This window comes from Aplysia californica, unplaced genomic scaffold (genome assembly GCF_000002075.1).
Source record: "Aplysia californica isolate F4 #8 unplaced genomic scaffold, AplCal3.0 scaffold00571, whole genome shotgun sequence".
Classification (NCBI taxonomy): domain Eukaryota; kingdom Metazoa; phylum Mollusca; class Gastropoda; order Aplysiida; family Aplysiidae; genus Aplysia; species Aplysia californica.
Window position 1 is genome coordinate 195664 of NW_004797841.1, and position 14731 is coordinate 210394.

Here is a 14731-nt window from a genome sequence, read left to right on the forward strand (position 1 = left end):
AAGGGCATTTATATAATAAATATGATTTATCAAAAATATAAAAACCTTTAAATAGATGAATTCATTTGAATTCACAGAGACAAAATAAATATTCATGATATGTACATATTTAGGCACAAAGACCGATGTGAAAGACGTAGTTTTTTAATTCTAGTAAGGTTTTACGGTGCTCCCAACTGCATAAGGTCATATGAGCACCAACGGGTGGATGTCAACAGAGAAGTCCAAAAGGGGAATCAGGCTTACCCTGCTCACCTCTCAGGACTCAAAAGCACAAAGTTAGCTTCGACTATCAAGGCACCCCCAAAATAGCAGTTCACAAGAGATTGACAAACATACAAAAGAAGTAGAGGAAATAAATGACGATAATAAGGATGAGGAAAGAAAAAGCAGCAGTTCCCCCTATGTTGTTCCGGCACAGTATGAGCATGGCATTGATAAACAAGCCCATTTAAAATTCTATTGTGTAAAAGAACATGTTAATATCACCCCTTTGGGAAAGGCCCAGAGACATTTTCAGTTAGTTGCACTGCCCCGATGTCAGTTGAAGTGGGCTGCCTTTGGTGTATGCTGCGAGTCTATGTACATGGATTCTATCCGAGAGCATTTGATTATAAATATATAATAATGATTTATCAAAAATAGAAAAATCTTTAAATTCACACAGACACCATAAATATTCATGTTATGTACATATTTATTAGCAAAAAGAGATGTGAAAGACTGTTCTTAAGGCACACATGCAGTGATGGACCAACAACAGTCAAGGAAAAATAAACTACAAGTACAAGAGATCAAAACCTTTTGACTGAATACTCAGTTTTCAACAGTGTCCTCTACATTCAGACTGTCATCACACTGTTTCATATCTACAAATCCAGTGTACAGCCATCATCTTTCTAAATGGCATGACAAGTGCACAATACGTCAAATAAAGGAGAATAAATAAATATACATACAGTGAATATTATATGGGTCAAGAAGTGGTGGAATCAGGCACTCCTCAATTTTGGGGCAAGTGGAGTTATTAATATGTGAGGCATTGTGGTGAAATCAGGCACTCGTCAAAATAATGAAATTGCTGTTACTGGTGTGCCCAGTGTTGCGATCGGCATTAGACCGTGAATATCAAAGGCCTTAAAAATTATTCATGTCTTGCTTTTGATGAAAAAAAAGTACTAATCTATCATGAATAGAAGTCCAGAAATTTTTAGATTGATGGAGGTGGGGGTCACCTGGCGTCAGAGGTTAAATTAGCAGCGAGAAAATAGTCACCTCAGTTGACTGACTTACAAAGTTAGAGAGTCCTTGAAAACGGAAAATATACCATTTTTTCTGTGCCTTTGATAAAATTTTGGCAGTAAAATCCAGACAGAATTGAGTTTTTTAATGGACATAAAAGATATTGATAAAAAGATATATTAATTTTTAAAAAAGAAAAACTAATTAAAATTGCCCGAAGGTCCGAAAATAATGTCTGTTTCTAAAATGTTGGCAGTAAAATCCAGACAGAAATAAGTTTTTTAATGGACTTAAAAGATATTGATCAAAATAAATATTAATTTTAAAAAATAAAATAAAAGAATTAAAATTGCCCAATGGGCAGAAAAAAATGTCTGTTTCTTCTATTTCATTATTTTGACGGGCGACTGATTTCACCACACTGCGACACACAAGCCGTCTATCTAACAGCATTTGTAAATATGATTTACCAAAAATAGAAAAATCTTTAAATAAGTAAACGCATTTGAATTCACACTGACATCAGAAATATCCATGTTATGTACATATTTATTGACAAAGAGAGACGTGAAAGACTGTTCTTAAGGCACACATGCAGTGATGGATCAACAACAGTCAAGGAAAAATAAACTACAAGTACAAGAGATAAAAATCTTTTAACTGAATACTCAGTTTTCAATAGTGTCCTCTACATTAAGACTGTCATCACACTGTTTCATATCTACAAATCCAGTGTACAGCCATCATCTTTCTAAATGGCAAGACAAGAGCCCAACACATCAAATAAAGGAGAATTAATAAATAAAAACATATTATGTGTGTGCGCCTGGAGAAAAGTACCAAAAGTCGCCACGGACCGTTTCGAGCAACAGGCTGATAATGACAAAAATCACTTTTTTGACCAATGTGTTTCCATAAAAAAAATTATAGATCCAATAGATTTCTACAATGTGCTCCAAGTGTTTCCATTGATTTGACTTCTGAATGTTTCATTTTGAATTATTTTGAGGGAAGGGCAGGGTATAATAAAAACAAATAATGCAAACTGCTTTTAAAAGGTGTTAAAATCTATTGTTGAAGCACATTTTCTCTTCTCTGCTATGTTTTAAAATTGAATTCCATTCATGATATTGATATCAACAGAATGCCAAATTGGAAATGAATTTTCCAAGAATAAATACATTTGAAAAATCTTTTTTTTAACATTTGAGTTCTCACATTTGTTAAACTTATAGCTCATTTTCTCAAAATTATATTTTCATACCCTGCCTCGTAAAATGTGCAATATCTAAAAAATTACTTGAGATATCTAAAAAAATTTTAAAAACCCTGTGAGCAGCATTGAATTTCATATAAGGTACAACCATAGTGTACTTTAAGTAAAGAACGCCAAGGGTACAACCCTTAACCCAAAATGGTCAAAATCTGACTTTTGGTACCTTTCTTTAGACACACACACATTATATACAGTGAAGCCGCATTATATTAGCTGGCTTGAGACTAGCATCAGGCTGCCACTGCGCATTAATACTTTCATCATATAACTTCATATTAGCATATCCAGTGCACAAGTGTCTTTTTAATCGGCAAGACTAGAACACAACCCATCAAATACTGGAGAGCAAATAAATCAATCAATAAACAAATCAATAAATAAATAATAATAATAATAATAATAATAACAAATAATAAATAGCATTTGTACAGCGCATATCCCCACTCAACAGCCGGCTCTATGCGCTTTACACTATATTATTACCCCAACAGACCATAGAACACTCAGAAACATTCTCAGCTTCCCGGGAAGCATACAGTGCTAGCAGCTGATTAAGCGCTCAAACACTAACAAACTGACAAGATCTTTTGCTGTCTATAGTCGGGTACCCATTCCCACCCAGGTGAAGTGAGGAAAATTCGAGTAAAGTGCCTTTCCCAAGGACACAACGTCGGGCCACTGACGGGATTCGAACCCACGACCTTACGGTTGCCAGTCCGAGAGCTTAACCACTAGGCCACCGACGTCACATATACAGATGAGAGAGAAGCTCCGTTATACCATCAGATTTGGGACTAGCACCAAGCTAGCCAGCACAGCGAGTACTTTTTGAGACTCACGTGGAGGAGTCTCGGCGGTCTTGTGGCGGAAATCTACAAACTTGCACTGAAATATGGGGGCAGGGTGGTGGTGTTTAATATACTAGACTAGAGCTCATGGGGAGCATGGAGGAGGGGGGGGATTTGATTGTTCATGTTAAAGGGAGCGCGCCGCTCATCCTGATAAGGGTAAGAGAGCCCCCATGTCTGACACGTGGGACGTCACAACTGTGTGCTTTAGTATAATAATATATATGTGTCACAACGCAGTAGAATCAGGCGCTCGTCAATTTTTGGGCATGTAGAGTTATTGGTATTATCTTAAAGTTTATTCTATTGTCTTGCTCAAGAAGAAAAAAGAACCCATCATTCTTGAATAGGAGTCGAGATATTTGCGACTAAAGAAGGAGGGGGTTGTTTAGTTTCAGAGGTAAATTTATGAGAAAATGGCCACTAAAGTTTGGTAACCTCCATAGTTTGAAAGTCCTTAAAAAATGAAAATTTACATTTTGCACGCCTTTAATCACGTGTTTCAGTAAAATCCACTCCGAGATTTCTTTTTAATTGACATAAAAGGTGTTGCGCTCCCCCCAAAAAATTCATTAAAATTTGCTTAACCGGCAGAAAAATCCTGTAGTCTTCGATTTCATTATTTTAACGAGCGCCTGATTTTACCACGATGCCTCACATATCAAAACCTCTTTGCCGCGATCTGACGACGAGTTCACTGGCAGTACTGCAGGGCAAACTTATATCAGTTTGGCAAGGACCGTGCAGCTCAAGGCAGTAGGTATGAGAGCGGTTTACGAGATGCAAGTACCCCTACAATGTTTAGAGGCGCTGTTTTTATGTGCTTTGGCAAAACCTGGCTGTGAGTTAGACTGGCTGCATAACAGGGTCTGACTCTATGTGTATAAAATGGAATTCATTAAAGATAGATTGAAAACAGAATTCATTAAACATATTAACAAGATAAGAAACAGAATTCATTAAACATATTCACACAAGATTTAAAATAGAATTCATTAAACATATTCACAACATTAAAAACAGCATTCACTCAACATATTCACAACATTAAAAACAGCATTCACTCAGCATTTGTGTCAAGATGTGGAATCAGGTCTCGTCAAAATAACTAAATCTGAGAAACAGGCATTTCTCTTTCAGTTGGAAATTTTTATCAAATTTTTAGTTTTTGGCTTAACTTCTTTTATGTCCATATAAAAACACATCTTTCCATTGAATTTTACTGAAAAATATTGATTAAAGTCACAATTTTAAAATATTTTTATCGCTAATCTCACCACTGAAACCAGGCAATCTCACTTCCTTCACTACCAAATAAAATAGATATTTATTTCATTGGAGGCAAGGCAAATAAATCAGCTTTCCGATGATATCAGTAACTCCAAATACCCAAATATTGACGAGCGCCTGATTTTACCACATCGTGACACATATCTACAAGATTAAAAACACAATTTACTAAACATATTCACAAAATTAAAAAACATTATTCCAACAGTGCTGTCAGAAATTCATAACTCAACTTATCCTCAAACATCTATTTAACAGGTAAATCAACGTCACACAAAGCTTTACACAAACAGCAGTTGTCTGGACTTAATCATATTTTCTCACAGGCTACATTTTAAAAAACTTTTCTTCATAGATTTAGAGAAAATATTACAAATCTCCTTCACGCGGAATATGGGATTGTTCACAGCACTTTCCACATATGTGGCCTACGTCACAGCTCACCAATGACACTTTTTTCTTGCAAACATGTTACAAGAAATGAATTTTATAGTGAACACGTTTTTTGCACTAAATGTTCTCTAAACATGCCTTCAATAGGCATAACGTTGCAATTAGAAAAGAAAAAAAACAGACTTGCTTTTAAAAGCAATAATTTTGCCCCAGCTGTAAACCTTTTTAAATATGTAGAAACCACCCATTTGGATGGATTTTTTAATTAGCATTTATTAAGGAATTTTCTAGAATACAGTTAGCAGGTGTTTACAAAAATATTGATCTGCTAGAACGATCTGATAGAAGTCATTGTTCAAAAGCTGGAGATTTTATGTTCGATAGTTGAGGAAATATTTGTCAATAAGTTGCGCCATGAATTTTTTTCCACACTATAAACATACTTGCAAGATTTAAAAATGGATTTAGCTGAACATATTTACAAGATTAAAAAGTCACAAAAATTTTTATGGAATTCACTGAATATAAAGATTAAAAACGGAATTCATTGAACACATTCACGGAATTCATTGAACACATTCATAAGAACAAAAAAAACGAAAGAAATATAGTAAAATTTGTTAAATCGGCTTGACTCACCACCCCTTTGTTCCATCTTCAGTGAGCAAGAATTTAAGGAGGGGAAAAACTTTTTTCCATCAGGATATAAATTTGAAAGTTCACGTGTGTGTGTGTGTATGTGAGAATGTGTGTATTGTGTGTATATGTGTGTGTGTTTGCGCATGCGAATGTTCATGTGTGCATGCGTGCATGCATGTGTGCTCACGAGAAGGTACAAAATGCACATTGTTACAATATTGCTGCATACATTGAGAAAAAAAGGTCACAGGCACCCCAGGTTTGACAAAATTGCATAGTAACAACAAATGCTAGCTTGGGTAGAATTATTTTAAAGTGTTTTCTCCAAACCAAACAGTTAATTGTGAAGTCATACTTTACATACTTCAGCCATAATGGAATGTAACCATTTTGTAATTCCCCCTCAATATTTTTCCATTTTTTGAATGAAAAAAAAGTGTTGGCCTACTATAATGGCTATCAAACTGAAACTGCCACTTTTTGATAATGTATAAAATCTAGTCTTTTGAGTCTTTACACTTTTCCTTTCACATGAATAATACTAAGTATTCTGAAAAGTAGGTCATGTTATAAAAATAATTTTTGGTATTTCAATCAGTGTTCACAGCACCAATATTAAGAAATACAAAATTGGCATTTCTTTTCGACCACGTGGATGATTTTTTCCATTCTCAGTTTTGTAACAAAGCGTTTAAGTCTTTATTTATCAAAAACCACAACAATATTTGATCATTGCTACCCAAGAAAAAAACTAGCGGATGATATTCTTCACTATTGTCCTGAGCACAGTGCGCGCGCGCGCGCGCACACACACACACACACACACACACACACACAGAGTGCAGTTACAGATCATGTTCTTCACAAAAGGGTGGTTTAAAAAAAACCTTGTAGCTCACATTTCTTTTCACCCTCGTCCAAGAAGGCTTGGTGTAAATCTTTGCTACCAGAAGATCAGGGGTGCGGCTGAAAGACAGCAGTAAGAAGGAGCCAAGGAGTATCAGTAGAAAGGCTGCAAAAAGAGTAAAGAGCCCAGTGGAAGGGGCAAAGGAGGTGAGGGGGTGGGAGAAGAAAGTGCAGACGAAAGCAGACAACAGAATATTGCAAGAGAGAAGGTAAGAAGGTGACAATTTAAAAGAACAAAATTTTTCGGTCGCTACCCAGGATTCGAACCCGGGACCTTCGAACGAAGGGCAAACACCTTATCCTCTAAACCTTGAGAGACCCCTGTGCCGGACTGCCTACTGGCGAGCTTATACTTAACTTAGGAATGTTAACAGTGCCGTTAGTCAGGCTGGGCACAAGTGCACTTGGTGAACCTTCGGTCTCAATTCTTCCTGGGCGAGGTGTGGAAATGGAGTACCTGCAGCTGTGAAGGGGATGAGTCGTACACATAGGTAGACTCGGGGGCGGGTACCATAAGTGCCGAGTGTGTGCTGTATAGGTCGGACACACGTGTGGCCGACGTTCCTTGTGACGTCCCATGTGATGACTGAATGTTGTCTGGCCGAGCGACCAACACTTTGGCTTCAGTAACTGGTGGCTGAAACACTGTCTTGTCACCCTCCGTCTCCTCCACACCTCTCTGTGTGCAATTCGGTTCAAAGCACGGACCTGCGTCTGCACATTGCATTTCTTTATTCTCCTTATAGCTAACCTTGAGGTGCTTGGGTGCAGCAGTCAGATGTTCTGTGGGCGGATGTTCTGTGGACGGATGTTCTGTGGGCGGATGTTCTGTGGTCGGATGTTCTGTGGACAGATGTTCTGTGGTCAGATGTCCTGTGGTCAGATGTCCTGTGGGCGGATGTTCTGTGGTCGGATGTTCTGTGGACAGATGTTCTGTGGTCGGATGTTCTGTGGACGGATGTTCTGTGGTCGGATGTTCTGTGGACAGATGTTCTGTGGACAGATGTTCTGTGGTCGGATGTTCTGTGGACGGATGTTCTGTGGTCGGATGTTCTGTGGACAGATGTTCTGTGGGCGGATGTTCTGTGGGCAGATGTTCTGTGCTTGCTATATGGACGAGGGGGTGCTTTTTCATTTTTCTGCAAAACTTCCTTCTCATATTTTTGGAAGACGTGAAACAGCTTGGAAGTGCCTGGGTTGTCTGTTGAAACCTGTGCAGGATGTCTCTCCTTGATCATTGGTTCGTCACCTGGCACCTGGCTCACACTACTGTCGGAACTGTCCTCCTGCCTAGTTGGCTCACCAGTGGATGGCACCTGGCTAACACAACTGTCGGAACTGTCCTCCTGCCTAGTTGGCTCACCAGTGGATGGCACCTGGCTCACACAACTGTCGGAACTGTCAGATCTGCCTTCCTGCTTCATTTCAACGCTGTTCATCGCAACGTTACTTCCCATCTGTCTCTTGATCTGTGGGAAAAAATGTTTTGTTTTAGTAAGGTTTTACGGCGTTCGCAACTGCATAAGGTCGTATAAGTGCCGAAGACTAAAGGTGTTACAAGCGAGTACAACACAAAAAAAGAAGAAGGAAAGATCAGGGAGATAGATGTTTGATAGTAAAGAAGAAGCAAACCACACCAGAGCATCCACCAACCAACCACTACAAGAGACTAACAAACACACAAAAAAATAAGGAGGACAGATTTTTAATTTAAAAAAGGAGAAAATCACATCTGAGAACCCATCCACCAACCACCCTCGCAAAAACAATAACCACCATCACCCATTGTTGGGACACAGTCAGACAGAAACAACAACAACAACACCAACAACGACTACAACATCAACAACAACAACAACAACAACAACATCAATAACAACAACAACATCAATAACAATAACAACATCAATAATAATAACAACAACAACAACAACATCAATAACAACATCAACAACAACATCAAAAACAATATCAACAATAACAACAACAACATGAACAGCCACCATCATCCAATATTGGAACTTAATAATATCGAAAGTGAGGCATCATGGTGAAATCAGGCTTTCGTCAAAATAATTAATTTGAGGATCTCACTATTGTCCGGCCATTTTGAAAATTTTTGTTGAATTTTTCTTTCTTTGGCTCAACACCTTCTATGTCCATTTTTTGTTGTTGTTGTTAGCGATCCAGTAGCATCTGAGCGTTAACTCTTCTGCATGATGCCATTCGGTAATAGTTGCATGTTTGTTCTAATTGTTGTCTTGAGGAGTAGAGGCAATTAGACGTGTGGGGTAGCTTGGGAAGAAAACATCCCCTTAAATCAGTTAGTTTTCTACAGAAAAACAGATGATGTTCCACTGTCTCTGAGGGGTAGTCACAAAGTGGGCAGGCAGCAGACTGCTTTACTCCAATTCGGTTGAGATGTTGGTTGAGGGGTACATGTTGTGTTCTAAGTTGGAAGATTATGGATTGATCTCCCCTTCTGAACTCATTGATTGGATCTTTGACCAGTGGTTTATTCATGTGGCCATACATCCTCCTTCCTGTCGTACCTGTGGCCCAATCATTCATCCACTCTTCCTTGAGGTTTGACTTTCAAAAAAAAATTCATTTTGTGTGGATTTTACTGCTCATAAAAATTGATAACGGCACAGAGAATGTCAATTTACAGTTTTCAAGGGCCCTCAAGCTATGCGTGGAAGTCACCAAACTTTGGCGACAGTTTTCTCCCTCATTTTCCCTCAGGAAACCTGGTTCCCCCCCCCCACCCCAATTCATTCAATAGCAAGCTTCTCCACTTCTATTAAAGATAGACAGGCAAGTTTTTCATCAAAATAATGTGGCAAATGAACTCTCCACCACCCACCACCCTCCGGTGGTGCTACTAACTGAAGTGTCTTTAAGCCATTCCCAAAGTGGGGACATTTCTCATTCTTATGCACAGAAAAATTGTAAATGGGCTGATTCAACAATGTCATGCTCATAACTGTGCCTGAACTACAACAGCGAATTGCTGCTTTTTCTTTCCTAATCCTTTCTATCTTCATTTTCCTCTACTTCTTTTGAATGTTTGTCACACTCTTGTGACCTGCTATTTCCGGAGTGCCTTGAAAGTCTAAACAGACTTTGTGCTGTAGAAGCTAGAGAGGAGAGCAGAGTAAGCCCGATTCCCTGTAAACACTTCTCTGTTGACATCCACCCCTTGGCGCTCATATAACCTTATGCAGTTGCGAGCGCCGTAAAACCTCGACTGAATTTTTTTTAAAGACAAATGAACAAGCTTTTGTTCTTTTAGTAGAGGTTTTACGGTGCTTGCAACTGCATAAGGTCATATGAGCGCCAGAAGATTAGAGGTGTTACAACTGAGTAACAAACAAAAAGAAGAAGAAGGGGAGATAAGGACGATAGGTGTTTGATAGGAAAGAAGGACCAACCCACACCAGAGCACCCACCAACCACCCACGAAGTGGCTTTACGTTAATACCAATTCAATAACTCTACATGCCCAGAAGCGGACGAAAGCCAGATTTCACCGCATCACTACCCAAACTAGAGTGAGGCGTGCTGACAAAATGAGTTACTTCTCGTATTCCACAAACGAAGATATTGGCCAAAAATTGAGACTAGGGTCAAATTTGTTGATTTTCCTATTGATGCCATATCTTCAAAGTATAACATGCCTCTTATTACTTCATACTTATGAATTGTAAAAAATTCAGCTATTTTTTTCTGTTTTGTTTTTAGGAGAGCTTTTACGGCGCTCGCAACTACATAAGGTCATATGAGCACCAGAAGATTACAGGTGTCACAAGAGAGTAATAAACATAAAAAAGAAGAAGGGGAGATAAGGACAATAGATGTTTGATAGGAAAGAAGAACAGGCAGCAAACCACACCAGAGCACCTGCCAACCACCCACTTCAGCTATAAGTGAGATGTATCTATTTCCTTATTAAGGCTTGAATCCGAGAAGTTAAACTCGTTTTGTCAGCACGCTTCACAAATAGCACATCATACAGAAATAATTTCAGGAGAAAAAAGCACACTACCTTATTCCTAGTCTTGGCCTTTGACTGGGCTTCACGAATTTTTTCTTGGGCTGATTCAGGAGATATCTGAATCATTTCATTGTTCCTGAAAAAGTCATACGTAACAAGGTCAACATCAGCGTATCAAAAAAGCATGAAGTGGATTTCTACGAATATTAGTTTTCGTTCGTAAGAGTTTTACGGCAGTAGCAACTCAATGAGGCCATATGTGTGCCAAAGAATAGTGGATGTGTTACAAGAGAGTAACATACACACAAAAAGAAGGAGGAGAGATAAGAGCGATACAAGTTTGATGGGAAAGAAGGAGCACACCACAGCAGAGCACCCGCCAGCCATCTACTTTCTACAAGTGACAACTCGTTACCCTAGATTAACAAAGAGTAGCCAACTGTCGAAGAAACTCTGTCCAAACATCTTGATTGACAGTGTAGGCATTTTACAACACTATCGGCACAGTTTTGTTCATGGACGCGCTAACAACAGAGATCTATGCACTGTCCCTAGCCTAACTATTTACTACAAGGACAGTAAAACAGGAAGTCAGGCAGTTGCATAACAAAGAAAGTTTTGGATTGGAACCAACAGGGTAAAAGATCATGGGGAAGACCACGTGGAACCTGGAGAAGAATCACAGAAATCGATGTACAGAAAAGTGGGAAGACATGGAATAACATCAAGAGGCTAGCCCAGGATAGAGAAAGGTGGAAGGTGTTTGTCCGTGGCCTATACCCTGGTGCAGGGTGAGAAAGGCAATGATGAATGATGACAGTAAAACATTTTAAATATTTTTGTCATTGTAAATATGGTGACGATTTTACTTATTCTTTACAATTTTAGTAGAACTCAGAGCTGGGCGAAGAATAGATACCAGAGCTGATTCCAACGATTAATACTACGGGAGAAAAGTTCCGACTCCTTTTTACGTAAGCCAACAGTTACCAGCTACTTTGTCATTAAAATCTTCTTTTTTTTTTAAATCTATTTTTGAACATGCTTCCTAGAGTTTCGAAATCAAGATTATCCTAAATCCTGAAGATGTTCGGAGCCAACCAAGAAACAACAGGAAGAAATCACATCATTAGAAAGTAAGTAATTGGGTTCGGTTCGATTCCTACAATTCTTAGCTTTCAATAATTGGGAACCTAGCCGCCCAGCTATTGTAGAAATGTAAGCTATACATACTTATAAAATTCTATACTTTAGAAACCAGGGATGCCAAATGATTTTTTAAAGAAAAAATGAAAATGAGTGGAGCATCACATCTCACCTAAAACGAACCTTGTAAAGTTTTTAAATGAGCAAACAAAAACATCTCTCCTACCTCTCCCCCTTCCTTTGCAAGTGTATTTTTAAAAAATGGACAATAACCGAAACAACCAGAGATTTGGCAGCCCTGGTAAACAAATCAATCTTTCACATATTTATGTAATACTGTTTTCTTCCTCAACATCACTCTCACTGCATTACACCTTTTTTATTTTTTTTGTTTTTGTAAAGTGTTTTACGGCGCTCGCAACTGCATAAGGTCATATGAGCGCGCGGGACACACCTAATATTTTCAGTTGGTAGGAAATTTTGAATTTTGCCCGGGTGGCAGCCGAAGCCTACTCTTATCCATTTTAGACCACCAAGGGATCTTTAACGTGTGCAACTTGCACATGGGCCCTCCAAGATTTTTCGCCCTTGTCCGAGAAGGCTAGGTGTACATCTTTCCTACCAGAAGATCAGGGGTATGGCAGAAAGACAGCAGTAAGGAGGAGCCAAGGAGTAGCAGTAGAAAGGCTGCAGAAAAGAGTCAGGAGCCCAGAGGAGGGGGTAAAGGAAGTGAGGGGGTGGGGGCAGAAAGTGGAAATGAAAGCAGACAACAGAACATTGCTAGAGAGCAGGAAAGAAGGTGAAAGGAGACAATTTTAGAGAAGAAAATTTGTCGGTCGCTACCCGGATTCGAACCCGGGACCTTTTGAATGAGAGGCCAACACCTTAACCTCTAGGCCACGAGAGCCCCCTTGCATTACGCCAACAATCATTTCTTCAGTGTCAGAAAAAACAACTTGCTTTAGTATGAGTTTTACGGCATTTGCAACCTATTTACAGCATTATATAAGTGCCAAAGATTATCGGTGTTACAAAAGAGCAACAAACACAAAAAAAGGAGGAAAGATAAGGACGACAGATGTTGGATAGGAAACAAGGAAGAATGATAAGGACGACAGATGTTGGATAGGAAACAAGGAAGAATGATAAGGACGACAGATGTTGGATAGGAAACAAGGAAGAATGATAAGGACGACAGATGTTGGATAGGAAACAAGGAAGAATGATAAGGACGACAGATGTTGGATAGGAAACAAGGAAGAATGATAAGGACGACAGATGTTGGATAGGAAACAAGGAAGAATGATATGGACAATAGATGTTGGATGAATGAGAAAGAAGGAGGAGAGATGAGGACAATAGATATTGGATAGGAAATTAAGAAGGAGAAGAGATAAGGATAATAGATGTTGGATGGGAAAGAAGGATCAAAGCAAACCACAGCATCCACCAACCAACCCCCCCCCTCCCCCACCAAAATCTCAGAACAAAACAAAACAAAAAAACAACCCAGAAGAACAAACCCCCCCCCTCCCCCCTACCTTCTACAATTGACAACTCGCTACCCTAGAAAAACAAAAGTAGCCAACTGTCGAAGAAACCACACAAAAAAACACCTAAAAAAATCAGGCTCTCGTCAAAATAATCAAAGTGAAGAAACTTGCATTTTTCTGCAGTTTTTGGTTCAACACCTTCATGCCCATTAAAGAACTCATTTCTGTGTGGATTTTTCTGAAAAACGTTGATTAAAGGTACAATAAATGTACATTTTCAGTTGCCACGGACTCTTAACCTATGGAAATAACTAATCTTTGGCGGCCATTTTCTCACTAATTTTACCTCTGAAAACAGGTGACCCCCCACCTCCTTCATTTGCAAATATCTCGACTTGTATTCAAGATAAATGGATATTTTTTCCATCCAAAAAATGACAAGTGAACAAGCTTTAAGATAATACCAATAACTCTACATGCCCAAAAGTTGACGAGAGCCTGATTCCACCTCGCTGCCTCACATTTACAAAACAAAAAGCAATAGGTATAGAACTTACCGTTGCAGCACATAATTGTGAATGTTCAGCAGGTGCCTGCTATATGTGTTGCGATTGGTGAACGCTGCCGCACAATCGTCCACCTGGCATTTATACTTCTTCTCCCCAGTGTGCTGACGGACATGGCTCTGTGTTGGCAAGAAAAAAAACAACACACATAACCAAATGAACTCAACACACACAATCAGTGGTATCATGAAATGAGAGCTGCAGTAAACAAACCTGCACTTATCAACCTGTCCTCACGGTTTTAAGCAAAACATATTCTGAAATTATGCAAACTGAGCCCAAAAATGTGAAATTATGCAATTCTGTTAATCTTTAACAAAGAATAATAAAGGAAAATAATCAGAAATTATGCAAAAAAATGATCAAATATTGCTAAATTATGCGGGGTGCATAAAACCATGGGCATAGCACTACATGGCACTGGACAGAAGGGCGAGAGCCCAGTTGTTGCTGGATCCATAACAACAACAAAAACAACATCGAATGAGAGGGAGAACTTCTGTAACGAGTGACCACCATGATGAGACAGAGTAGAATAGACGGCTAGGGGTAGGGGTAGCGTCGCGACACACATATATATATAAAATTTCAAACTTCCAATCTGCTGCGAAATCCATTCATCTACAAAACGGGGCGGAGGCTAAGCTTGCAGGATTACTTACCTGGCCGTGGTGTGTGTGGTTGTGCATCTTAGGGCAACCTGGCTCTGGGCAGCGGTATCGTGGGATCCCAATCTCGTTCAAGATGTGGTACTGTAGGGAATGTTTGCGGGTGAAGGTCAAATCTTTCTCCTGTACCCCTGATGCCTCACATCGAGTGCACTTCCACAAACGGATTCCTGTTGGAGAAAGTCAGAAAGCCAAGCGTTAGTCAGATCAGATGTGATTTGGTTCATGGGGTGGGGGGGGTCCCCAGATGTGATTTGTGGGACGGGG

At 39.2% G+C, this 14731-nt stretch overlaps 1 protein-coding gene across 1 annotated transcript in view; it reads right to left on the reverse strand.

The window, feature by feature from the left end:
* Nucleotides 1-3292: 3292 nt before the first annotated feature.
* LOC101849955 overlaps nucleotides 3293-14731 on the reverse strand; it is a 95910-nt gene continuing 84471 nt past the window's right edge. Inside the window, exons 9-14 of the mRNA XM_035972061.1 lie at nucleotides 14459-14634; nucleotides 13788-13915; nucleotides 10643-10727; nucleotides 7703-8063; nucleotides 7052-7647; nucleotides 3293-3403 (exon numbers count right to left, since the gene is read on the reverse strand). Of these exons, the coding sequence (XP_035827954.1) occupies nucleotides 3293-3403; nucleotides 7052-7647; nucleotides 7703-8063; nucleotides 10643-10727; nucleotides 13788-13915; nucleotides 14459-14634 (1457 nt within the window). The remainder of the gene's footprint in view (nucleotides 3404-7051; nucleotides 7648-7702; nucleotides 8064-10642; nucleotides 10728-13787; nucleotides 13916-14458; nucleotides 14635-14731) is intronic.